The 25,608-nt window shown below is 44.7% G+C and overlaps 2 protein-coding genes across 2 annotated transcripts; one reads left to right on the forward strand and one right to left on the reverse strand.

Moving 5' to 3' along the window:
• The first annotated feature begins 692 nt into the window (after positions 1 to 692).
• On the forward strand, positions 693 to 7,720 carry DKK4 (dickkopf WNT signaling pathway inhibitor 4). The gene is made up of 4 exons (XM_033159074.1): positions 693 to 924; positions 3,117 to 3,267; positions 5,160 to 5,309; positions 6,941 to 7,720. The coding sequence occupies exons 1-4, from the start codon at positions 814 to 816 to the stop codon at positions 7,189 to 7,191; spliced, it is 663 nt and encodes a 220-aa protein (XP_033014965.1). The 5' UTR covers positions 693 to 813; the 3' UTR covers positions 7,192 to 7,720.
• Positions 7,721 to 9,428: 1,708 nt separating this feature from the next.
• POLB (DNA polymerase beta) lies at positions 9,429 to 25,473 on the reverse strand. The gene is made up of 14 exons (XM_033159081.1): positions 25,351 to 25,473; positions 24,253 to 24,310; positions 23,126 to 23,192; positions 22,276 to 22,350; positions 20,675 to 20,733; positions 20,243 to 20,292; positions 18,833 to 18,884; positions 17,359 to 17,413; positions 17,193 to 17,265; positions 16,496 to 16,566; positions 15,135 to 15,221; positions 13,705 to 13,769; positions 12,630 to 12,769; positions 9,429 to 9,707 (listed from the first exon to the last, which is right to left on the reverse strand). The coding sequence occupies exons 1-14, from the start codon at positions 25,409 to 25,411 to the stop codon at positions 9,613 to 9,615; spliced, it is 1,008 nt and encodes a 335-aa protein (XP_033014972.1). The 5' UTR covers positions 25,412 to 25,473; the 3' UTR covers positions 9,429 to 9,612.
• Between the last annotated feature and the right edge of the window lie 135 nt (positions 25,474 to 25,608).

Here is a 25,608-nt window from a genome sequence, read left to right on the forward strand (position 1 = left end):
CTACTAACATGAGTTTGGCCAAACTGCGAGAGGCAGTGAAGGATAGGTGTGCCTGGCGTGCTCTGGTCCATGGGGTCATGAAGAGTCGGACACGACTGAACAACTGAACAACAACAACAACAAGGTCAGGGGGATATAGGACATGGAATTTGATTATTATTATTTTTAGGACAACAGTTGCATTAGATGTAATAGGAAGGAGAGCTTCCTTCAAAGTCGGGCTGTTGCAGCTCCAGCAGGTGCTGCCTGGACAGCTGCATAAAGCTACCACAAAGTGTGCAGCTTTCTTCTTATATCCTCACCATAACACAGCTAATTATGTGGTGTATGGCAGCCTGGCCAAATGAGTCATCTGTCAGCTGTGAAAGCAGATCCCAGAGCAAAACCACTTTCACAAGGGGATTACAAAGCGCAGGAAATACAGGTGATTACCAGCAGGTGCCTTTGATACCTACATCCCTCTCTTCCTCTGGCCCTTTGAAATGACTCTGATACGCTGCAATTAGGGATTGCTGGGAAGAGATGGAGGGTGGCTGCTGCCTTCCTCCTCTCCTCCTACTTTGTTTTGAAGTTGGGATCAAAGGGATTTGGAGTGTCTGGGGGGTCTGGAGAGGAAGGAAAAGCAAGGAAATGCTGCTATAAATAAGGCTGAACTCTCCAAGGTGCAGGCTTAACTCCTTTAGGTGGGAAAGGCAATCGGTTCAAAATACTGGGACGAAGGATGTGTGTTGCTCAGTGACTTTCCCCCTAGGAAGGAGAGCGGAGGGTGCTTTGCTGTCTTCCAGGGAATATAGACAATACTCTGAGCTGGGAATGGCGGTGAGGTTTCTACTTGGGGTCACTTGCCTCTGCTCCCCATTGACTGCTATGGTTCTTGACTTCAACACCATCAGGGGCTCAGCTGAAGTATCCAGCTCCAAAAAGGTGAGCACTTTGGTGGGGGCTGTTTTTCAAATAACATTTGCCAGTTAAGAGCTCCAGGATAATAAGTAACAGGTTACTCATTATCTCTGGACCCCAAAACTCTGCAGGCTATATCAAATGCTACAGACAGCTGAAAAATCTGCTTATCCAGCAATTGGAAGAAATAAATAATAATATAATATAGTAATATGCTCTGCCCATCTGGCTGGGCTGCCCCAGCCACTCTGGGAGACTCCCAACACACTGTTCTGTAATCCTCTGACAACAGAAAACTGGTTTTGGGGTGGGAGTGGGAGGGAAGGTCCACTATAGAAATGATTAAAATGATATAATTTAGAACTGCTTTCAATGAGCAAGCTTTTTTTGGAATGATTGTTGCTATTTGTTATGTTATGAAATGATTAATTTGATTTGTTATATTTTAATGCTGCTTTTCAGTCAAATGAATCCCAAAGTGGCTTACGAACAATAAATAACAATAACAAGTTAGAACATCGCAAATACAGCATAAATCATATAATTAACAAATTATCACTGAAACAATTAGAATCTCTAACACTGTTAACAAGGCAGCAACTAAAAAATAAGCTCAATCTTGTAAATATACTTTTTTATATACAAAGTTAGTAAGCTAAACAATTGTGCAGTTGAACATCAATTCTACTGGTTAATATTTTTCATTAAAAAAAGAAAACATTAAAATATATATATATATGGATGAGGTTAAGTATGGCAGGAAATGGCATTGCAGCCAGAACCTCCATACGCTGACCTGGAAGTTTAGTGGAACGTATTTCTGACATGAAAGAATGTAGACTGGGCTGGTACTGTGGTAGTTAGAAACTGATGTGGATTTATTGAATGCAGTGGTAGACTGAGAGCAGCCCCAAACTCTGGTGGCTCTGACAAATTGCCTGTTACTATGCAACTGCTGTCTCCGTACTGCCTCCTGCCTCTTCCTTTGGTAGAAGGGACCTTTCAGTGGCATAACCTGGGCTCCTGCTGGCTGTTAGATGAGTGCAGGTGTGAGGAACCTCTTACCCAGATGGTCCTCAACTATGACTCCCATCAGCCCAAGCAAGAACAGGCAGCGCTTAGGGATGGTGGGTTCAGCAACATTTGGAGGGTCAAAGGTTCATACCTGAACTAGTGGTTGCTAACACAAAAAAGTGCCTGGGCAAAGGGTGGGGAAGCAAGGAGTAGAGTAAGCCTGTGGCTGATCAAGTTCCCCACCCTGGAAAATCTGAGAAAATCTGGTAGCATCAGCTTTCCAACAGGTGATGTACCTTCACTCTCCACATCTTGTCTGGGATGAAAACTTTGCTAGTGGTACTTGAGCAGCTGAAACTTAACTTCCCTTTCAGAGAGCTGGAAGCCCCTCCATCCCTTTTAAAATACAGAACTCCTTGTGCCTAACGCTCCCGCTGTAGGGTTGCCCAGCCTTTCCTTTGACAGGATCCCATCACCTCTCCATGCTGCCGCTGGAGCTGTTCCCCTTCAATCCAGCTTGTAGTTTAAACTCATGACATCTTGCTCTAGATCCTGTAAGGATGTAAGGGTCAATTGCCATTGCAGTTCTTTCCAAAGGCAACCCTTCCGCTATGCACACAGAAAGAAACACCTGAGTTAAAAATGAGGGCCAGCACAACACATTTTGCTGCCTGTGATGGACACCAGAAGAGCCCGACTGGATCAAGCCAAAGGCTCATCTAGTCCAACATCCTGCTTTGACCCACCAGATGCCCTGAAAGCATCAGCGCTTTGTCTCATGTGATGCTCAGCAACTGTTATTCAGAGGCATTTGCTGCCTCCAGCAGGGGAGGTAGAACTGAGCCATGGTGACCAGGTGGCACCCCTCCCCAGTTCCACACATGGAAGCAGACTGGACATGCAGTTGCACCTTTCTCCAACACTGCAACTTCCTTCAGCCGCACATGAAGCAGCAGACTTGTTTGGGTGGGGTGTAGGAGAAAACAAGCTATGTAGCAGACATATCTCTTTCCACCAACAGAGGAGGAGGCATAGCCAGCAGGTTTCGAAGGAACTGCCTGGCCCCAGCATTTGCTGCCGGAGGTGGTTCTCTCACTTAATGGTAGGGCAGGCCTGGTTGAGACTGTATTGCAGCTCCATTCCTCTCTCTCTCTCTCTCTCTCTCTCTGGACCCTAACACGACTGTGTCTTTTTCTCCACAGAGTGCCCAATGCTTCACAGACAAAGACTGCCCAGCTGGGAAGTTCTGCAACAAGGCCTGGGAAGAGCTGCCCTTCTGCGCTGCTTGCCACGGGTTACGGAGGAGGTGCCAACGCAACACCATGTGCTGCCCAGGGATGCTCTGCCTAAATGGTAAGCAGTGGCTGCAACTCCAGGACCCTTCAGCAAGACTAGGGGAGGAGTATGTTAGATGTTCCCTGTCTGCATTGTCGCCTAGCTAAAAACCACATTTAGATAAGTTTTTATTTAATTCACAATTGTGCTGGTTTTGCTACATTGTTGGGCTCCTTTGGGAGGAAGGGACAGAAATCTAACCAATGCTACTGTTACTTTATTGCATGTATTTATTTTCTCCAAGGAGCTCAAGGTGGTGTACAGGGTTCTACCTCTAGTCATTTAATCCCCACAACAACAGTGTGAGTGAGGCAGGTTAGGCTAAGGGGCAGTGAACAATAGCCCAAGGTCTTCCAGGTCCTAGTCTAACCACTGCACCACCATGGCTTTATTTTTGAATTGAACCTGAAAAATATGGGAGAAATATCTGCAGAGCAACCTGTAATGTAAGTAGTCCGTCTACTAATTACAGCTAAAGTCTTGTGGAGGAGGGAGTGTACCTGACGGCCTGTGGTGGTTCAAGCAGGAGAATCACTTGTAGGGTGGGGCAATGAGTGAGGCAATTGTCTAAGGTTAGAATTCCCCATCAAGAGCGGAGATGCTCCACGTGACCACATTATATAGCAGTAATATGGGTCTCCAGAGGTTGTTGGACTCCAGGACGATCAGTCCCAATCAAGCATGAGTAATGGTTGGGAGTGATGGATGTTATTTCCCAACAATGTTTGAAGGGCCACAGCCAAGCTTCGCTGCACCGGTGATAAAGAATTGGTAAGCTGTGCTTGATATGGTTGGAAAATGGGTATAGTGTCCTAATAAAAAGGGGGAAACATACAATTCCAACTTAAGATAGTCCAGGAGTTGCCAAACTTTTTGTACCAATGGGCACATTTTGGATTTTAAGGGTGCCAGTTACAAAAATGGCTGTTGAGGGTGCATGACTTAACAGAAAATCAGATGGACAACTTGACACCTCGTGGTTAGCATAAGGTTCTTAGAGGGGGCTCTGTCCTGCTCGTCCTGATTGTGGAGACCAAAAAATACTGTGGTGTTTTTTTTAAGTCTACCCACAGCTGATTAGATACTGTTGCTGCCTAATGGCAAGAGCGAGCATTCCTCAGTACCAGGAAAAATATACCACACTCATTCTCACTTCACATTGCTTAGAAGGTGCCACACATTTTGCTTCACCCCATATCATGATTGGGCTGGCCCCGGCTATGAACACGAATTCCATTTATACACCACTCATAAACATATCACACACACATTGACATGAGCAGGTATGCAGGCAACCACACAGAACAGAAGGCACTGGAATCCATTTGCATTTCTGGTCCCATCTCTCTCCGGTGACTCAAGATTGCAGGTCCAGTCTCTAGCAGAACTTTGTGCCCTCCAGATTTTTTGTACCACAACTCCCATCAGCCCCAGCTAGCATGACCATATGATGTTGTGCTTGATGGGGTTGTGCTGGCCAGAGCTGATGGGAATTGTAGTCCAAAACCCCTGGAGAGCACCAGATTTAGTCCCAGAACCAGGAATGGCTTTTGTCTAAGACCTTTTGTCCGAGAGCCAGTATGGTATAGCAGAGTGTCAGACTAGGACCTGGGAGAGACCAGGATTCAGATCCCCACTTGGGCATGAAGCTCACTGGCTGATGTTGGGCCAGTCACTCACTCACTCACTCTCAGTCTAAGCCACCTGACAGGTGTGGGGATTAAATGAGGAAGGGAAAATAGTGTCAGCAACCTTGAGCTCCATGGATGAAAAGGTGGGGTATAAATGGCAGAGGAGACCTTAAAAGAGCAGTTGCCAGTTGCAGGTAGATTAATGCCAGGCTAGGTGGACCAGGGTTCTGACATGGTATGACAGTCTTAAAAAAATATCACTATTCTCTTTCCACTCAGAAGTGTGCAGTCAGACTGAAAAGATGACTGTTGTTGAAGAAAAGAAGTGTGAGAAACAGGCTGGGTTGAGTTCAAAAGCCGCAGTGCAGTGCCCGGTTCCAGCAAGCAACGTCCTGAAGAAAGGAAATACTCAAACACCAAACAACAAAGGTAAGAGAAGGAGAAGTGGCAATGGCTATGCAGCTAGGAATAGGGATGGGTCTGCCTTGGGCACAGTGCTTGCCACCTCCTGCCTGCAGGCAAAAGGGAATCAGGTGACATTTCAGATGAGTGTGTGGGATGCTAGGTATGGTTTATCCTCTTAAAGGTGGTTTGATCACCCTAATTACTGGCCTCCCCTAGCATCTCTGTATAACTATATACAATCTGAAAGATGATCCTAGCTATTTTATTGCAAAGTCAGCGAGGACGTTTGGTCAGAATTTTTGCATTCTCCATAGCTGGTCAGGGCAGCAAAATGTCTGAAAGCAGCCAATAGAGGTAAACAGGGCCTCACCAGAGCTTTAGGGGGCTAATATAGTAAAAATGGTAGGCAGTCAGTGGGCCTGTCAAGTCTTGTTTATCAGAGTTTCATCCTGCCCTCCCCCCCCCCCAAGGAGCTCAGGATGCTTTTATGTTCACAAAACCTGGTGAGGTACCGGTAGGTTAAGGGAGGAGACTGGCATAGGGTCACCCAGTGAGTGGAGACTTGAAGCCAGGTCTCCCCAGTCTTATATCCGGTGCAAGGAGCCTTGTACCACACTGCCTTGCAATGCAAGCTACTGAGCACTAGCAGAGAATCACGGAACTTGTAGAGTTAGGAGGGATCTCCGGGGGTCAACTATTCTAATCCCCTGCAACGCAGGAATGCTTGAGCCAGAACTGGGCTTGGGTCAAAGAGCAAAATGAAGACTATTATTATTACCATTTGTTACCTGCCTTTCTCTCCAAGAGCCCTAAGATACAATATTAAGAACAGCTTAAAGAACTTGCAATCACAGAAATAAGGTGGTTCCTAAAAATATTAGGGTTGCCAGGTGTCCACTATTTGAGTGGACAGTCCACTTTTTCACATTATGTTCACTATTCCCCCCCCACAAAATAGTGGACTTTTTTTATTCAAAAGCTTTATGATGAAATGGTATTTTAATACGTGTTAAAATGTTTGTAAGAAAATATATAATTTAATTTAATTTAACCCCCCCCCCCGCTTGTCCGCTATTTTTTGGAAGCAGACCTGGCAACCCTAAAAAATATGCATGTTGTGGTGAAAGTAAAGAAGTGCTTAAGACACATTTTCTGAAAGCTGTGAAGGTGCCTGATGTGCCTCTTTGGGGGGTCCCACAACATAGGGCTGCCACAGAGGAGGCCCTCTCAGGACCACACCACAAACCTCAGAGGCCAGTGGAGCAACCCAGAAGACCCTCCGTGCTTATCTTGGCAACTGAGAGGGTCTGTGGGGAAGGAGGAGGTCTTTCTGGTTAAGCTAGCCTGGAGGGCTAAGGGAAGTAGAACATGAGAGCATAGCTTAGCAGGGCCAGCAGCTTCAGATCTTTCAGTCTCTCGCCCTTGTCAGTTTTCTCCTCTGGGCTTACTGAGGGAGAAGGGCAGGTAAGCAAGGAAGTACCTACTGCTGTCCCTTGCTCCTATTTGCCCACCCATCCACCTAGGGAAGATCTCATCACTCCCAGGTCCTGCACACCCTTGCTGACCCCTGCCTGGCAATGGTCCTCTTGGGCTATTCATGCTGCACAGCTTAAGAGCTCTCAGTTGGATTTCAATTGTGCCCCATTTCCCTGCAGTTGAAGAGGGCGAGAGCTGCCTCCGCACCTCCGACTGTGCTGCGGGGCTCTGCTGCGCTCGCCATTTCTGGGCCAAGATCTGCAAGCCTGTTCTCAAGGAGGGCCAGGTGTGCTCCAGACGAGGACAGAAGGATGGCTCTCAGGGACCCGAAATCTTCCAACGGTGTGACTGTGGCCCAGGACTGTCTTGCCAACTGCCACTCAGCGGAGAGTCCCAGCGATCACGCTTACGAGTCTGCTGGAGAAACTGACGTCACTTTTATCAGTCAGCTAATATCAAGAGTCCTCATAAGCCAAAGATGCACTCCACCGAGATCTAAACCCCCAAACCACGAATCTTTGCCCTCCTTACACTGCTGCTGCTACTTTGTAGGGTAGATAAACCCTTCAGATGGTTTGTTGCTCTCCCTGATGTGTGCCTTATTTTAGCTTTTGATACTTGAACAATACGTGTTTTAATCAAGAGGAGACTGCAGTGTTGACACTCAAGGTGCTAGCCTTGGCCTTTTGTCTGGGACAGGGTAGCTCAAGAATCTCCTCTTCTATAAGCTTGACTTTCAGCGGTCCCACCACTGATGGCAGGTTGGGTTGGTGGGACAAGGGGCAGGGGAGCCCTTTTGATTGTGTCACCCGAATGACAGAATGATCTTCCCAGAGATGTGCTTTTTAAGCAGGAGCATAATATAGTTCTGTTTCAGCAGTCATATTTTTAAGTGAAGACCTTTTGCGATTTATCATCTGATTTTTTTAAATCACTCCTGTGTACAAACATTGCAGTGAAGGCAGGAAAAAAACTTGGTTATAAATAAATATGTTGATAAAGACACTTGGCAGTAGAAAAATGTCTAGAGGGGTTGTGGCACATGAGCAAGAAGCTGTTGTATACTGCTGTAAACTGCTTTTTCATTTTTACAAAAGTGTTGTACAAATTTTATGAAATAAATTATCTGTGCATGGCAAGACAGCTGCAACAGACTTTTAGATTACATGGAGTGCATTTATCACTTGTGTGAAGCAATGATGTGCTTCTATAAGCATGCTGGATGCATTTCCTTCTGACTCAGCATGAACTCTAATTTTCCAAACTGACAAATAAATGGGGTTAATAAAGGAGAAAACAAAATAAACACAAGACCTTCTTGTATGTCGATGGAAGTGACTAGACTTCACCTACCTGTGAAAAACAAAAGGGCAGCACTAAGCCATGCAGGAAGGTTTCTGGTACCACGTTTCCGGTTTCTCTTCACATTGTATAAATCTTTTGTCTTTTACTATAATGTGCTATGTAACATCCAATCCTTTTTGTTCTGTTTACATCTATTGACTTTGTCATTTGTCATGTGAGAAAAATAGAGTATATATATCTCTGGCATGTCTAAGGGACAGTTTAGTTGGCAGAACTTCCACACACCAGCCGAAACTTCCTTCAGCCCTGGCAATGGGCTGGCTTAGGTGGCACAGAGCAAGCCGTGTGTGGCACTGCAAAGCAGCATCCTAGTTAAGAGCTACCAAGGAGGTCCATCAAGTAGGGCAAGGTTGGGAAACATGTTGCTGGACGACACCTCCTATCAGCCGCAGTCAGCACAGCCAATGATCAGAGGATGCAAATTGCAGTCCAGCAACAGAAGGAGGGCCATGTGGTCCCCACCCAGGAGCAGCTGCTGCCCAGCATGTGCATCTGGCAAGCCTACAGAATCACAGAACTGTGGATTGGAAGGGACTCTCAAGGGTCATCTAGACCAAACCCCTGCAATGCAAGAACTACAGCTGACGAATCTCTGGCAGATGGCCATCAGACATCTTTAAAAACCTCCAATGAAGGGGAGTCCACCACCTTCCAAGGTAGTCCGTTCCACTTTCCACTGTTGGAAAGTTCTTCCTAATGTTTAGACGGAATCTCCTTTCTTGTCCTTTGAATCCACTGATTTGGGTCATTTTGAAAATTAAGTACGGGCAGAATATGGCTTCAATTAGATTGTTCCAGTGAACTGAATGAAATAGGGTTGACTTTGTGGACAATGCCTTTTCACGCCCCACTTGAAAGAGAGGTAGAGGCCATAAGACAGTATGTATCCCGGACGACTTGCAAGGTGAATGGCGTCAGAAGGGCAAAGTTCATTCAAGGATTCCGATTCCCTGTGTATGCACAACTGAAATTGAGTACTTAGGGCTAGGGAAAGCAATATCATCTTTTAGATGCAAGTCTTTACCTCTGAACTACCACCTGCCCTCCAGTCAGTCAACAAGCCTCTGTGTTTGGACTTGAATGCTGAGTCACAGCGCAGGGCTTCAGCTCCCAAGCCCCTACTTGTTGCTCTAATTAAACTTTTTGAAGTTGAACTGCTAATTAGTGCTGCAACTCTGTGTTGTGTAGCAGACCTCTGACTGCTGCGAAAGCCTTACCTTTTCACTTGGGTGAAAATACATCTCTTAAGCCAGATCTGGGGAATGTGTAGCTTTGTAGAAAGAAGAAAAGTCACAGCCGATATACACCAGCTAGCATTTTAATTTCAGCACACGCTAATTCATGCAAAGTTCCAAAGGCATTTAAAAACGAAGCACACACCCACTTCCCCAATAGGATTGAGCAATAAATTACAGTCTCAGGCTAGATTGCCACCACCTCAGCCTAAGAAATTAGCTTTTCAACGCGCCTGGGATTGGGAGAGCAGTTATTCACTCCGCTCCTTTGGCTCGCGATACTTCCACTGGATGTAGTCAAAGATGTCCTTCTCACTGTTGACAAGGAGGGGCTCCCCAGCAACTCCTGAAAACACACACAGTGCAAATGGGGATGGGTGAGTTAAGTCCACTGGTAGGAAGGCAGGTTTATGGCAAAGTACTACACTCCACACCCTCCAGTTATAAAATCAGTATTATGTGAATAGTATAGAAAATGAATTGCATTTCTTGTGGACGCAAACACTATTTAGCAAAAGCAGAATCAGCAACAGACCAGCAGGTAGTTGAACCAGCTCTGTTAGAGGGTAACACTCCCAAATGCAAAAAGGGAGGACCAGGGTGTGGGTGGGTGGAGGGGGAGACAGGATACAAACAATAAAGGGAGGGGTCATAGCTTGGAGGCAGAGTTTCTCTGCCGCATCCGCATCCGCAGGCAGAACTGGGAAAGGCTTAGGCATGAAAACCTAGGCACAGCAATGGGCACCTGCATGGCCCCACAGTATGCCAACATCTTCATGGCAGATTTAGAACGTTTCCTAAACCCCTACCCACTCAAACCTCTCTTGTACCTGCAATACATTGACAACATTTTTATGATCTGGACACATGGTCAACAGACCCTGGACACCTTCCACCAAAAATTCCATGACTTTCACCCCACCATCAACCTAACAATGAACCAATCTATGCAAGAAATACATTTTCTGAACACTGCTATAAAAATACAGGATGGACACATAAACACCACCTTATACCGTAAACCAACTGACGGACAAACATATCTACATGCTTCTAGCTACGATCCCAAACATACCAAACAATCCATTGTATAGAGCCAGTCCCTACGTTATAGCAGCACCTGTTCCAACGCTACAGACAGAGACTCTCACCTAAGAGAATTGGTCTCTAAGGTGCTACTGAAGGATTTTTTGATTTTATATTTTGTTTTGGAAAGCTACTGCCACTCAGTCCAGGCCAGCCTTCCCCAAGCTGGTGCCTGCTAGATTTTTGGACTACAATTCCCAGCAGCCCCAGACACCGTGGCCAATGGTCAGGTATGATGGGTATTGTTGCCTAGCACGCACTGGAGGGGACACACGTTGGCAAGCCTGGCATAGACCAGTGGTTCCCCAACTCCACCCCCACCAACGGATCACTTGCTGGCCCACTTGGGGGGATTTTTCTGTCTGATGCAGCAACTGGAACAGGCTGTGATAGATGCTGTATCATTTTTACCTGTTACTTTATGGATTCTTTTCTTTCTTATATATTGTATTCCATAGGATTCAAATTGTAATATAATCATATACAGTATGTAAGAAAAGAAACAACAGAAGCAGAATTAAAAATCATTTTGGATATTTAATACAACGAATGTGCCGTCTCCTGCCTTTAATCACAAATCCACAGACACCTTCAGACCACCAGGATAAAGCTTGTGGGCCACTGGTGAGCCACAGACCAGTTTGGAAACCCTGCTGCTAACAATCTTCACCTAGAACAGCAGTTCTCAACCTGTGGGTTGCGACCCCTTTGGGGGTCGAACAACCCTTTCACGGGGGTCGCCTAAGACCATCGGAAAAGTTTAATGGAACAGAAGAGCCGGGGGAGAGGGAGAAAGAGAGCTTGAAACGAGGCGCCGCCTCCTCAAGGGGAGGAGAAAAGGAGGTGGGAGGCTCCCGGGGGAGGAAAACCTGGAATGCAGCTGGAGAAGCAAGAAATAGAAAAGCGAGTGTGGCAGAGATCGAGAGAGAGAAAGAGAGATCTGCAACTGCGCAGACGCCCCTCTCTCCTTGCAGCGCTCTGCTCTCAGCAACCGCCGACCCCTGCACAGTTTTGGATGTGGGCAGATAACGGAGCCAAGCTCCTCCCACTGCCTCGCGATGGCCCAATCCAGAGGACACTGTGCAAAGGCGGCTTCTCCCCCCTGCCCCTAAGCCCGTTCAGGTTGCCTGGCACTGCAATGAGGCGGCTGCAAGGGTGCAGTTCGAAAGAGCCAGGTGCGCAAAAGGGAAAGGTAGAAGCTCAGCGTGGCGCACCTCTCTTAAAAGGGGCCGCACGCGCCCCTCTCTCTCCCCACCCCACACAGCAACCAGGAGCATCAGCAGACAAAAGGAGGCTCCCCCCCCGATCCTTCTTCCTCTCTTAATTCTTTTCTCTCCCCCCCTTTTTTCTTTCTTCTAAAAGTCACCTCTAATCTACGCCTTCGAACCCAGAGCAGGGAAAGGATTGCAGGCAACCGTGTACAACGGACCCAGAAAGGAGCACAACTTGGGAAATCCTTGATTTCTTGTGGCCGCAGCCTCATTTCATTTTCTCATTTCGTGTTTAGCGGCTTGGTATGTGCAAGTGGGAAAGATTGGGGGGAGGGGCGGTCGGTTTTGAGGAAAGCGAATAGAATGGTTAAGTTTGTTGGGTGGGCATATTTCTGGGTTCAGATTGGATGGGAGAAACAACTGAGCGGGCAGAAATTGGGAACAGTGTGGGGCTAAGTAGCTGCGGACGTCCATGGGGGGCGGGTGGGTTGTCAGAATGTGAGACATGAACCATGAATGTGAGACATTAATCGCTATGCTTTAATTATGTTCGATATGTAACAATGAAAATACATCCTGCATATTGGATATTTACATTACGATTCATAACAGTAGAAAAATTACAGTTATGAAGTAGCAACGAAAATAATTTTATGGTTGGGGGTCACCACAACATGAGGAACTATATTAAAGGGTCACGGCATTAGGAAGGTTTAGAACCACTGACCTAGAAGGTTGAGAACCACTGACCAGCAGTCCAGGGAACCGAGCAAGCCCCTTCTTCTGGACACTAGAAACATTACCTACCATTTTTCTTCACTATCTCTTTGCAGCCACAAGAGCTAGATGTCCATTTCCAGGAAGCAGACAACGGAACCAGAAGCCAAGATTTATGGCACGGTTGCAGTTGAGAAAAAGAAACACAGACAGTCTCAAATCCATCCTCTAAAAGAGCAGAGATGAGCACTCACCGGTGACCCCCAAGGGCCGGATTGTGTATTCATTGAGGGTGAAGCCCATTTCCAGAGCATGGGTTCTCATGTTCTTATTGAATATGTCGCTTCCAGTGAAGTACAGAACTCCACAGTAATACTGATCCCTGGGAATCAACCTGTAGAGAACAACCAAGAGAGGAAGCACAATAAGAACCTAGGAATAGCCTGTTGGGTCAGATCAAAGGGTGCCCATCCTGTTCTCACAGTGGCCACCCAAATGCCCCAGTGAGAAGCCTGCAAGCAGGACCTGAGCACAAGAGCACTCCCCTCACTTGAGATTCCCAGGGGAGGAAGGTCACAGCCATCCTGGCTAGCAGCTATTGATAGCCTTGTTCTTCATGAACTTGTCCAATCCTCTTTTAAAGCTACAGTGGTACCTCGGGTTATAGACGCTTCAGGTTACAAACTCTGCTAACCCAGAAATAACGCTTCAGGTTAAGAACTTTGCTTCAGGACCAGAGATTAAGAATTCTGATCAAAAGTTCTTTCTATATGCCACAACAGGGGTGAGACTACTGCTGGCGCAGGTCTGGAAACAAAAAACAATACCAACTGTGCAGCAGTGGCAACAGAAAATCACAGAATATATGGAAGTCAGACAGCAGGGGGATGAAATGTTTAGAAAAGAATGGGGAAAGTATATAGAATATTTGGATAAGGTATGCAAGACATAAATAGTGATATATAACTCACGGCGTACAAGAAATGAAGAAGGTATTATAAATAAAGGTTAGAAGGTGAAAATATGTAATATGGGAGGATATATAATATGGAAGTGAGATTGGTAAAATAATGAGGATGGTGTAGAGGGAAAGATCTAAAGATGTGGAAAGGAATTTGACGTGCAAAATATAGGTGTAAGATACAAGGAAGACATAATATGAAAGAAGGGAAGGCTGCGCTTTGGTTTCTGAACGTTTTGGAAGTCGAACAGACTTCAGGAACGGATTCCGTTCGACTTCCAAAGTACGACTCTGTGTGTATGTATTACTATTTATTCCATCTAACACACCAGTGCAGGTACCACCCCTCTGGCCTCCTTGAGATTTACCTGATATCAATCCTCCTGTAAGGGTAACCAGTTTCCTCATCTTTGCTTGGGAGCTGACACACTCCCTATAAGTTAAAGAAAACACACATACATACATGTTTAGGGAAGTTAAAGTTAAAGAAAACACACATACATACATGTTTAGGGAAGCTTTTAATGTTTAATAGATTATTGTATTTTAATATTCTGTTGGAAGCCACCCAGAGTGGCTGGGGAAACTCAGCCAGATGGGCGGGGTATAAATAATAAATATTGTTGTTGTTGTTGTTGTTATTATTATTATACATATATATATGCAAAGCAAGGAAAACATCAAAAATCATTAGGCCCCCTTAGAGCCCAACACCTTTGATCAAACATGCTGCCCCCAGTGTACCCCATACCTGGTGTCATATGACAGAGACATAAACAGCTCGTGGAGCAGCTTCCCCCAGAGCAGAATTTCCTTCCAAACAAATACGGCTGGGATTGTAGTTTTATATTGCAGGTAAACCTACACTCTTCAGTTCAGCAATTCTTTGGCTTGAAAAGAACCATATGGTGATTTTCTGAAACTGTTCACAAATGCTGGGATCTGGACTGGCCTCAGGAGCACTGAGGATCTCTGGGGTGGTTGGGAGAAACTGCTCACAAAAGCAGGCTGCAGGGCTGCTTGTTCCAGAGATCCATTTGGACAGGTACAGGCAGCAATCGCAGGCTCGCAATTTTTGTGCCCTGGAGGGCCAGCTAGGTTTCTGCTCTTGAGCCACGGCACAGCATGTCAGTTGAAACAAGAGTTTGCAAAGGTAAGAAGAAGGAAAAAAGCGGGGGGTAGGAGAGTGTTTTTCACACCCATCACAGAACATGCCTTTTCTTGGTCAAGATTTAGGAAATGCAGCCATTTTAGCACCACTCACAATTAAGACGTTGCAAACAAGATATCTGAGGCCTGCAGAGACACACCTAAACTGGGTGTGAAACTTGATAGCACACCTCCGGAGCAGGAGAACACTTGATGGTCTTTCTCCAAATACTGTAAATGATGCTTTCACCTTGTTCTTTGTGGCAAAACCCACATCAAAGGGGGATTAAGTATCTGCATCCTGACAAAGAATCTGTTGCTGAAACAAAAAACCTGAGATTTTCTGCAGCCAAAAATTCTTTCCCTACAACCCCCCACAGCTGAATTTCATAGGAACCTTCTAGGGAAACGCACTTCCACCCGAGGTCAAACATGAAAGGGGGTTTCCTTGACTTCAATACAGACATGGAATTATAAAACTTGCTAGCATTTCAAAGAAGAGGCAAGTCTGGGCTCTGGGCTCATAAACTGGCATTCCAATTGTCAAGGACTAAAGGAAGGAGGCGAGAACTCAATTACTTGGGGTTCTCTGTCTTCTCCTCCTGTAGGTTTGAGCATCTTTCAAGACATGCGGAATAAAAACACTCACCATGAACTTGGTGTCTCCCTTCGAAAGCGTATCTGTAATGAAGTGGATCTTTTCCAGTTGCTCGACCACTTGATGCAAAAGCCTTGGCTTCAGAAGGAATAATATTTGTCATCATTGAGTAGATAGCAAAACACACTTGAAATGTTTATTCAGATGCTTCACAAAGTTGCAGTCAGCAGGAGTCTAGAAACTGTTTCTCCTCCTGCACAGAATATTTGAGGGCTGCTGGGAGGCTCTTCTCTTGGGAAGAGCAGCAACAACTTAAGAGCCCCTGCCCTGTTGAACACTCCTTTGCCTTGAAATAAGGCCTAGTGCAGGCATCTTGTTTCGGGTGCTTACTACGACTTTTCACTCAAACCTTCCTAGATCAGTTACAGGTGGGTAGCCGTGTTGGTCTGCCATAGTCGAAACAAAATAGGAAACAAAATAGGAAATTCTTTCCAGTAGCACCTTAGAGACCAACTGAGTTTGTTCTTGGTATGAGCTTTCGTGTGCATGCACACTTCTTCCTAGATCAGTTGTTAGTTATGCACTATGTTGCATCTCACTGGTCACTGTGAAGTCTGAAATGCATTTTATGCTGTTTTATCTTGACTTTTGGCAGGCTATGCCTTTTTCCCCTTGTAGATGGCTTTAAGACTGTTAGGTGCTAAGTGGTCTAAAAATATTTTCAAATAACTAAATAGAGAACAGGGAACAAGGCAAAGTCATCTTACTGCCTGAGGTGGAAAGTCTAAGGACATCCTCCTCTGAATCACAAACACTAGGAAGTTCTTCGGCACAAGCATCCTAAAAATGAGAAACTCATTTCATACAACTTTTATGTAGCAGATCTTCCCAGTGGAAGGTGCCCACAATGGAACAGATTTGTCTTTTGATGCTATTTGGTTTTGGAGGCAGCTGCAGCAGTTTGCTTTCCCTCTTTGTACAGCGCAAGATTTGAGGCACAGAAGAAAACTGTTCCTGCTAAAACTGGGGATTCTGGTTGCCTTATGACTGTGTTAGGCAGCAGTAACCAACATGGTGCCCCCCACTGTTGTGAGCAACTCCCATCACCCATGACCACTGACTGTGCTTGGGAGTTGGAGTCCAACAAAATCTGGATGGCACACCTGTTGGTTACCCCTTGTATTAGGGATTGGGAAGAAATGTTATTGCAGGGCAGACCTAGGAAGGATCTGTCATGCCTCACCATTCTCAGGCTGGGGCTGTCCTGCTTGTCCAGATGCAACTCATGAAGTATTATGTTTGCACACCAGTATGCTGCTTTCTTATGAAGTCTGTAATCCAAATTCATAAATATATGTTCTGAGTGTTGTTGTTTTTTTTAAAAAAAAATGTAATAAGACTGCAGAAAGCACCTGTTTGGAGGATTCTGAAGTGAAGTTTGGATGGGTCAAAAGAATATCCATATCCCCACTTGATTCTGCACCTGTCAAAACCAGAGTATAAGAAAATAAGAATCCTGCTTTCCAGCCAAACCTAGAAACCTAGTCTTTATTTCCTCACTTCTACCCTTCAGCTTTGCTGTGGTCTGCAAGGTTTAGTTAGATCTGCAATTCAGGTAGGTAGCCGTGTTGGTCTGACGCAGTTGAAATAATAAAAATAAAATAGTCTAGTAGCACCTTATAGACCAACTAAGTTTGTTCTGGTATAAGCTTTCGTGTGCACAGGTATCTGAAGAAGTGTGCATGCACACAAAAGCTTATACCAGAACAAATGTAGTTGGTCTATAAGGTGCTACTAGCACCTTACGTATTTTTTATTTTTATTAGATCTGCAAGTTTTACAAGTTCCAGGTCTCCCTCAGTTAAGTGACATAACTAATGTTGGTATCTCAAGCCCCTTAGATCCCGCCCCCCCCCCCCGGACTAATTAAAACTAAGCAATGTAGAAGTCACCAAGAAAACACAAATAAAATTAACAAAGTTTTAAAAGACAAATATACCGAACAAGGTTACATGTCAGGCATTACAGAAACCTCAGAATAAGCCAGAGAGGAGGCAATTCCCCACAACAACTAAGAGAGAGGATGCTAAAACAACATGGAAGACCCACCTCGGCGGAAACTGCCACACACTGTAGCAATGTACGTGGGGTCCACTTTCTTTACCTCGCTCAAAACGATTTCCTGTTTTGGACAAAAAGAGATCAAGTGATTTGATCTTTCTTCCACAGATCCCTTGCCTTTTCCCTCAGCGAGGAAGATGGTGCTTTTGCTCACCTGCATCTCTAACATCTCTTTCCGAGGAATTCTTTTCTCAAAGTCTTCAAAGTACCTGCACATGCAAAATAAATGAGGATAAGGAAGCAGCAGTTAAGACTGTGTTCCTGGGCACACCAATTTTCAAGTTCTTTTGAAATTTAAATCCACTGACTCTTATAAATCCCTCCCAGTTACACAGTGCAAATTCAGGTCTAATTCAAGTACTAATTCGCATAGGTTCTGCTTTGCTGCCCAAGTTTTTTACTGCTGTTTTACAGGGTGTGTTATACGGATTTTTGTATGGTGCTGTAAGGTTTTCAGTGGCTGCTCATGAGTAACCAGCCTGACGCCGAGGTTTCTGAAAATAGGTTTCTTTATTGTGCAAATATGTACAGTGCAGCTATAAAAAAGACGTCCAGTTCATCCTTCGGCAGAGTCCGGGAATGACCCCTTCTGGTTCTTTGCCCAGCATAAAAGGCGTGGGATGCGGAACCCCCGCCTACCCCCTCTGCGTCCTTCCCCCCTGCGCAAGTGGGGAGACGGAAGAGGTGCCTCCCCTCCAGCCTCTGCTTGGTGCGCGGGCTCTCCTTCCCTGTCCGAGCCCTGACTCCTACTTCCCGCTCCCATCTCTCCCTCCCCACTAGAGGGATCACTGCCATCCTCACTGGAGGAAGATGAACTGCTCAGCAGTTGGGGCAGGAGCTCATGATACCGATAAAGCCCTGGCAACTCCTTGCCTTGAGGCGAGGGCAGCCCCCTGACAGGTTCTTACTGTAATGCATTGTTCTCTGAGATTGTTGTGCTTAGACTCTTCATGCAGCAAGTGACTAATACCAATAATGTGTCAGCTTTAGAATAAGTATTGAACAAAACCTTGTATCATCTGATAGATATAATATGCTGAAGCTATTGTTTAAAACAGAACACTTCTGACACAGGACCAAGCAATATGCCGCAGCAAAAAAATATCAGTGACACATGAATGCTGCTTCTCAACATGACTTTGTTATAAACCTTCCTTTTTCAACAAGCCTTTTAAGGGGAGGTTTTTATCTGTCTGTATCTGCATTGAATTTTGAAATTGTTTTTATGTGTTTCTATTGTTGATTTTTTATTATTAATCACTTTGGGATATTTCATTTAATTTATGATTCACTTCCCACAAAACCAATAAAATAAACACATCATTGAATTGGTCAGCAGCACTAATGCCCATACAATGAATGTTTCACTAGTAATGGCCCATTTTGCAAGTAATGCAGTATCACAGAATTTCAATCAAGAAACCATGAGGGCAAGCCAGACCCTGACCAACACCACAGACTGCTGAACAAAGCTAGCTAAAACTTGCTTGGAGATTAACATTTGGCAACAAATGAAAAATCTGCCACGGTGTTGCTTCTGAATGTATTATATTGAAAAAGCTCTATGCAAGTGTGCCATCAAATAACTATAAATGTCCATTTATAGGAAGAAAATATGCAGGTCTTACTTCAATCCAATTTGCTGATGATGGTTCAGTTTGTGCTCATTTTTTCTTAGATCTAGAAGGAGCAGAGTAATGCAATCAGTTAAGCATTTTATTAAATGATTATCTCTTCCAGGTGAAGCATTTACTGAGCAACTGTCCTGATTTGCTCTCACAAAACTTGCACAAAGGCCATCATTGTCTCCTGAACAAATTACTGTATTTCTCCATCACTTTTCTGACTACAGAAGTCCAATCTTTTTCAAAAGTGGATTTGTTGTGTTGCTCTTGCTATTTATATTGTACTGCGCTGTTGTTTTATTCCTTCCTGTTGGTTATGAAGGCGTACTCTTACGATGCAAAGGGCACATGGGGGCATCTCCTCATGCAGGCCTGTGCAGCCTAGAAGCACCCCTCAAGGGAGGAGGAAATGTTTGGCACAACTTTCTTGGCACTGGATATATCAACCATCTGAGATCTCTGGGTTGTGATCCCAAGGAAACAGACAAAAGGGAGAAGTGGGTCGCGAGCCTGATTACTGCAGAACCAATTTGGTTTCTCCCTCAAAATGTAATAGCCCCTGAAATACAAAGAGTTACTTGCATTAGCTTTAGAAAGAATATTCTCCAATATTAAGTAAATAAAATAAACCAATCATCAGTCACAGAAACAAAGAAAAACTATCCAGTTGATCTAAATAAATTCAGCCAGGGGCAAAAAATCCAACTTGTCAGTCCAAAGGTGTCCTGAACAGTAAAGTTTTATGCATTCCTGGAAGGCAAAAGAGAAGGACCTTTGTCTGAGCAGCTTCAGGTTGTACGTCAGGTGGCAAAGACCGCCCTAAGCATGAGGAAGCCATCGGTGGGGGCAGGGAGGGGGTGTAATACATTACACAGTGTAATGGGAGGAGGAAACTCACTTCCTCAGGCCAGATATGAAATGGCAGGTTAGAACATATAAAAATCCAGCAACATCCCACCCATCACCCCAAAACAATAATTCACATACCAAACACCAAAGGACACCAAAAGAAATCCTTCCGTTTTCAACAGATAGGGGTAAAGAGGTGCACCTTCAGCAACTGATAGAAGGTGTCAAGTGATGGTGCCAGGTGCTCCTTTGGGGGAGGGAGTTTCACATCCTTGTTGCTATCGCTACACCCTCTCATCAGCTGCCATACCTCAAACCCCTGAGGGTGGCAGAACAGAAAGGAGGGTCTCCTCCACTGATATTGATCCCTGGGCTGGTCTACTGGAAAGGGTGATAGTATTGGGAGGCAGTATTGGATGACGGAGGAGATGGATAGGGCAGTAGAGCTATAGTTGCAGAGTCCCCCTAGCCCTGTCTAGGCATTGCCAAAGATGGAGGCATGTTGGCCTAGCAGATAAGCAGCTTGTTCCCTCAAACCCAGAGAGACAGCCACAGCGGACTCACCTTCCAGAGTTTTAATTCCTTCGTCCACAAACTTCCTGGCAGCCGCAGGCCTACAAAACAACAAGGCTGCTCATCACCAGTTTGAAGAGAATCTCCAGCATAACATGTGTCTGCCATGGGACAGATTGCTGACCCAGGGGAAACAGTGGAAGAGTTTTAGAATTAAAATGACAAAAACAGCAGAATCTTGGACAGCACAGGCAGAGAATGTCAAAGCCTTCCAACGGGGAGGAAAGAACAGCTGATGGGAGTTGAGAATCCAAAAATATCTGGAGGGCACCAAACTTGGGACGGCTGGATTATGAAACTGGGACACTGTCAATAGCAGCACCAGAAAGTGTATTTCAACCTCCTCAAATCTGAGATCAAATGCATTCAGGAGGCCCAGTTTCAAAGCTCATTTCTTCCATTTAAAAATGCACACACATTTACCCTATACCGCTGACTCTGGTCAGGAAATTGATAGAAGAGCTCGTATCATCCTGTCGAATCTAGAAGGAGAAAAACAATGGGCTGTTTCCAACTACACAAATGAAACAGATAGTCAGATTATGGCAGGGAAACAGTACCTGTGAAGCCTGAGTGAGACATTGCTTGGTTGACTCAGCCAAAGCAATGCCTGCCTTTGTCTCCTCCCTGCTACATGATGGGATGCGGGAAGCAGCAGGAGCAGATTTCCCCATGAACTGTGCAGAGTCAGCTTTCACTTAAGAGCGTACAAAGAGCCAATGACCGATCTAGTCCAGCATCCTGTTTTCACAGTGGCCAACCAGATGCCTGTGGGAACCTGCAAGCAGGATTCGAGCACAAGAGCAATCTTGCATCCTATGGTTTACAGCGACTGGTATTCAGAATCATTGCTGTCTCCAACTGTGGTGGCAGAGCTTAGCTACTGTAGCTGGTAGCCATTGGTAGCCTTCTCCACGAATATGTGTTATCCTCTTTCAAAGCCATCCAAGTTGGGGGCCATCATTGCCCCCCGTAGGAACGAGTTCCATAGTTTGACTGTGTGCTGCGTGAAGAAGGACTTTCTTTTATCTGCCCTGAATCTTCCAGCACTCAGCTTCACATGAGGTAGCTGTTCTTGACAGAGTCTGGGAATCATTAAGGTGCAACATGGGGGACAGATTTGACCAAATAGTTTCAGCAGTAGAGCAGATGCTTTGAGTGCAGAATGCATCAGGTTCTGCCCTGGGTTTCTCCAGGCAGGGCAGGGAAAGTCTGTCAGCCAGTCTCACTCGGTATGCAAGGCAGCTTCATATGCAGGCATGGGGCACCACCCACAGGAAGTTAATTTTTACTCATTAAATAAATGTTTCTTAACTGCCTTGCTTCAAGAGATTTCAAAGTGCAAACTATTCACCCCATTAAAAAAACACCAAAATGACACTCCACACTCTTTCAGTAAACCTCTTTGTGGTTTTATTACAATCAAGTGGTGTATAAATGTTGTGGGTAGGAAATTTAGAAACAATATAGAAGGCCAACTAAGTTGCATATGTACACACGTACTTTGCATATACGTACTTTCGGAGTGAAATATTATACCACTTGTACAAAACAGAGTACAAGTGGAGAGCTGTGAGAGCTGGACCATCAAGAAGGCTGATCGCTGAAGAACTGATGCTTTTGAATTATGGTGCTGGAGGAGACTCTTGAGAGTCCCATGGACTGCAAGAAGATCAAACCTATCCATTCTCAAAGAAATCAGCCCTGAGTGCTCACTAGAAGGACAGATCCTGAAGTTGAGGCTCCAGTACTTTGGCCACCTCATGAGAAGAGAAGACTCCCCAGAAAAGACCCTGATGTTGGGAAAGATGGAGGGCACAAGGAGAAGGGGACGACAGAGGATGAGATGGTTGGACAGTGTTCTCGAAGCGACTGGCATGAGTTTGGCCAAACTGCGGGAGGCAGTGAAGGATAGGCGTGCCTGGCGTGCTCTGGTCCATGGGGTCACGAAGAGTCGGACACGACTGAACGACTGAACAACAACAACAACAACAAAACAGAGTTATAAAAATCCAGTTAGTTACCTTTTCCAGCTTTCGTAGTTTTCCAGTAGATAAAAACTCATCAATCTTTTCTGCAATTTTAGCTCCAACTCCATCCTTTAAAAAAGAAAAGAAAAATGAAAAAATGGGAGAGCTATATATTAAACTCAGACACTACACAGGAACTTAACTTACAACAGCGAGCAAGAGAGTGAAGCACATAAAACAACGTTATAAAGAATAAAGCATTTGCCATAACAACATGGAGGGCAAGTCCTCCACCTGTTTGGGACTTGCATTCCCATTGTCAGCAAAGCCAATCTAAGTGCAGAATCCACCAGGAAGTTCTTCTGCGCTAGCCCCATTGAGAGGATCAGAAGCAGCGCTAGAGCATTGGTTTTGATTTTAAGTTGCACGGCTCCTTTAAAACATGCTACTTTCACATATGAACATGCCCAAAGCAGCTCACAACACAAGAGCAGCAATACAGGAAGAGTAATGTACATCAAAACAGCATTACTACTATGGTCTGCTCCCGATAAGCTTCAAAATACAATATAGCAATCCAATAAATGACAATTCTACAAGTTTATTTCAATCAAGCAAATGTTTAAACAATGTTCCAAGTAAATTGGAAGTTAGCATCAACAACTAAACCACAACCAATTTTGCATATTAATTGTTATAATAAAATAATAAGCTAAGACACAGCACAAATTTCCATTCTTTTTTCTCACTATGTTTTTATTTTTACTTTGGCAGATTACAAGCCATAAATTTGAATAAATTTGTAGTAAAGTTTGTAAACATATACAGAATCTGAAGATGAATTTTACTGATTCTGAATTATTCACAAAAGCAATGGGGACGTGCCTGTTCTTAAGGGACTTACCAGTTTCTTTGCTTCAGCTCCACTTTTGATCTTGCTTGGATATTTCGATATCACAGAGGCTGCCTTCCTGTATGCAGCAATGAAAAATCTACAGTCAAATTTTGGCCCCCTCAAAATTGAAAGCCCCATTGCAGTTCCACTGAAAAGCAACACCCAGAAATCACAGTCAAATATAGAGAAGAAGCAGAAGACAGAAGTTCAAATATAGGATCTCTCTCCTCAAAATGTGGTAGGCAGCAAATGTATACATCCAGGCCACTCACTTTGCAGATATCCCTATTCTGCTCCAGAGCAATCCTGTAAAGATTTCTGTTGGGCCAGGTGTCATGGTCTTCTGGCAAGCAGATTATTTTTTTCTTTATAGGCCACTTCATATTCCAACAGAAGTCTCTAAGCAGTTTACAAATCCCAACAAAAAAGGAATGAGTATAAAAATATGATATAAATTAGACATGCAAACCCAACAACTATTACTGCTGCTACTACCACTGATTCCACATTGTTAGTAACATAATTAAATATCTCTTAAAATGCAGATAAATAAAATAAATTATATACAAAACATGAAAATATACTGTAATGCAAATAACACATTGTAATTTCAGTATACCATTATTAATGAATGTTATAAAAACCCCACATAATTACCAAAACCATTCACGTACTACATAAAACTAAACCCACAACCCACACAAAGACAATGATTCAACAGATTCCTAACACTAACTGTCACTCCATCCACTCAATTCTCACTTTAAAAAGCACACCTAATATTGAAATAAAGAACATTATATTTCTACTTCTGCACAGGGTTTGTATTTAGCAAAAGTAAAGATCTTCCTTTTACTTTATCTCAAGAGGTGAGACCGAGTTCTCCTAAGATGCTGTCTCTGTTTTGCACTTATTCCTGGAGACTCAGCCATATTTTGAAGGGTGGGGTGGGGGCGCTGATGGAGATGTGCTGTGAAACAGAGTCAAAATCTGGGATGGGGTGTCAAAGTACCACCATTACAAGAAACCCACATGCTATGAAATGTTCTTATTTCGAAGCCCTCTGTAAAACTACTTTGCCAAAGAATTGGTGAGTTTCCAAGCCAAGGCAGATCAGATGATAGCAGAGATCTTACCTGTAAGCATTGTACTTGTGGATGGCCCTGTTCACATTCCTCTCATAGTTGGCCAGTTCTGAAAAAAATATTCTAGTCAATTGTGAACTAAGTCGCATAAATTGGGAGATTCGTCATCAGCTGGCCAGGGCTGATGGGAGTTGCAGTCCAAAATATCTGGAGGGCATCAGGTTGGGGAAAGCTGCTCTCCAGGGTACAGGTCTCACAATGAAGGCAGCTGTGAACCTGTTCCCCATGTGGGCACAGCCATAGGGGTGGGGGGTGTTACTGGTTTGTTTTTATTGTTTTTATTCTTGTTTTCATTTTATTATGTATTCTAATTTTATATCTTTATGTTGTGAATTACCATGTGATCTTCAGATTAAGAACGGTGTACAAATTTAATAAATAGTAACAGTACTAATAGTAAAATAAGTGGAATAATTCAGCACCTTGCACCCTCTTCCTACATGAAAGGCCCCCATGCAGCCTGTTCTGTCCTTGACCGCTTCTGACATTTCTTCCGCCTTTTCTGCTGGTTTCTCTTGATGACTTGCCTTTAATAACTACTTAGCCAGGAGAGGAAGTGGGGCTTGCCAGGCGCAAGCAGCCCTGCCCTGCAGCTTTCAAAAGCCCAGAGCAGTGGCTGTGAAACTTTCAGAATAAAGATTTGCTTGCAGCACACCATTTTTTTTTCTTATGAAATGCAGTACAAAGTGCAACAAGGATTGTGCTTGGTATCACTTCATGCTCCTGCTCTCATTTTGAAAAGACACCTATCAATAGTCTGCAAATAATAATGATGATAATAATAATAATAATATTTCTATACTATACCAAAGTACTTATAACCATTTATGTATTTTAGATAATATGTAACACATATACCTATATACTAGACAAGCGCATATGAAATTGTATTTTTGCATACGTGGTGCTATATTATACTTTTCATGTACTTTTCATTTTCACTTCATTTTGTTCAATTGAAGTACAGTACTTTCGATGCACAAATAAAAGAGCAGGACCGGAACGCCGCCTTTGGCTCCACGGGGAGGGGCGAGGCCTTCTTCCCCAGAGAAGGGCCCCCAGGAGGCCCGCCGCCGCCCGGCCACGTACCAGTCAGGAAATCCGTGATGCCCTCGTTGGGGTTCTCCTGCGGCGCCTTCCTCTTGCTCATGGTGGGGACCAGGCCGCTCCCGCCCCGGGAGGACTCGCAGGCCCGAGGCGGCGGCGGCGGCGGCGATGGGCGCAGGCCCTGGCTCCTTTCCGGCGGTGCTCCGAGGATGCCGGCTTGGCCGGCCGGCGGGGCAGCTAAGCAAATTCAGACCGGCCTTCCTGGCAAACTGGGGCCTTCCAGGAGCTTTGGACTACGAT

The sequence above is a fragment of the Lacerta agilis genome, chromosome 8 (assembly GCF_009819535.1).
Source record: "Lacerta agilis isolate rLacAgi1 chromosome 8, rLacAgi1.pri, whole genome shotgun sequence".
NCBI lineage: Eukaryota > Metazoa > Chordata > Lepidosauria > Squamata > Lacertidae > Lacerta > Lacerta agilis.

Bases quoted from the DNA above. Each gene is read 5' to 3' on its own strand.
- POLB (XM_033159081.1), bottom strand. From the start codon at position 25,411: ATGAGCAAGAGGAAGGCGCCGCAGGAGAACCCCAACGAGGGCATCACG. The intron at 20,293-20,674 runs GTAAATGTGTGT...GTTGTTTTGTAG, and splicing joins ACCAGAGTCAGCGGTATAGG to GCCTGCGGCTGCCAGGAAGT. The intron at 18,885-20,242 runs GTGAGTCCGCTG...TGCTCCTTCTAG, and splicing joins AGGAATTAAAACTCTGGAAG to ATCTAAGAAAAAATGAGCAC.
- DKK4 (XM_033159074.1), top strand. From the start codon at position 814: ATGGCGGTGAGGTTTCTACTTGGGGTCACTTGCCTCTGCTCCCCATTG. The intron at 925-3,116 runs GTGAGCACTTTG...TTTTCTCCACAG, and splicing joins AAGTATCCAGCTCCAAAAAG to AGTGCCCAATGCTTCACAGA. The intron at 3,268-5,159 runs GTAAGCAGTGGC...CTTTCCACTCAG, and splicing joins AGGGATGCTCTGCCTAAATG to AAGTGTGCAGTCAGACTGAA.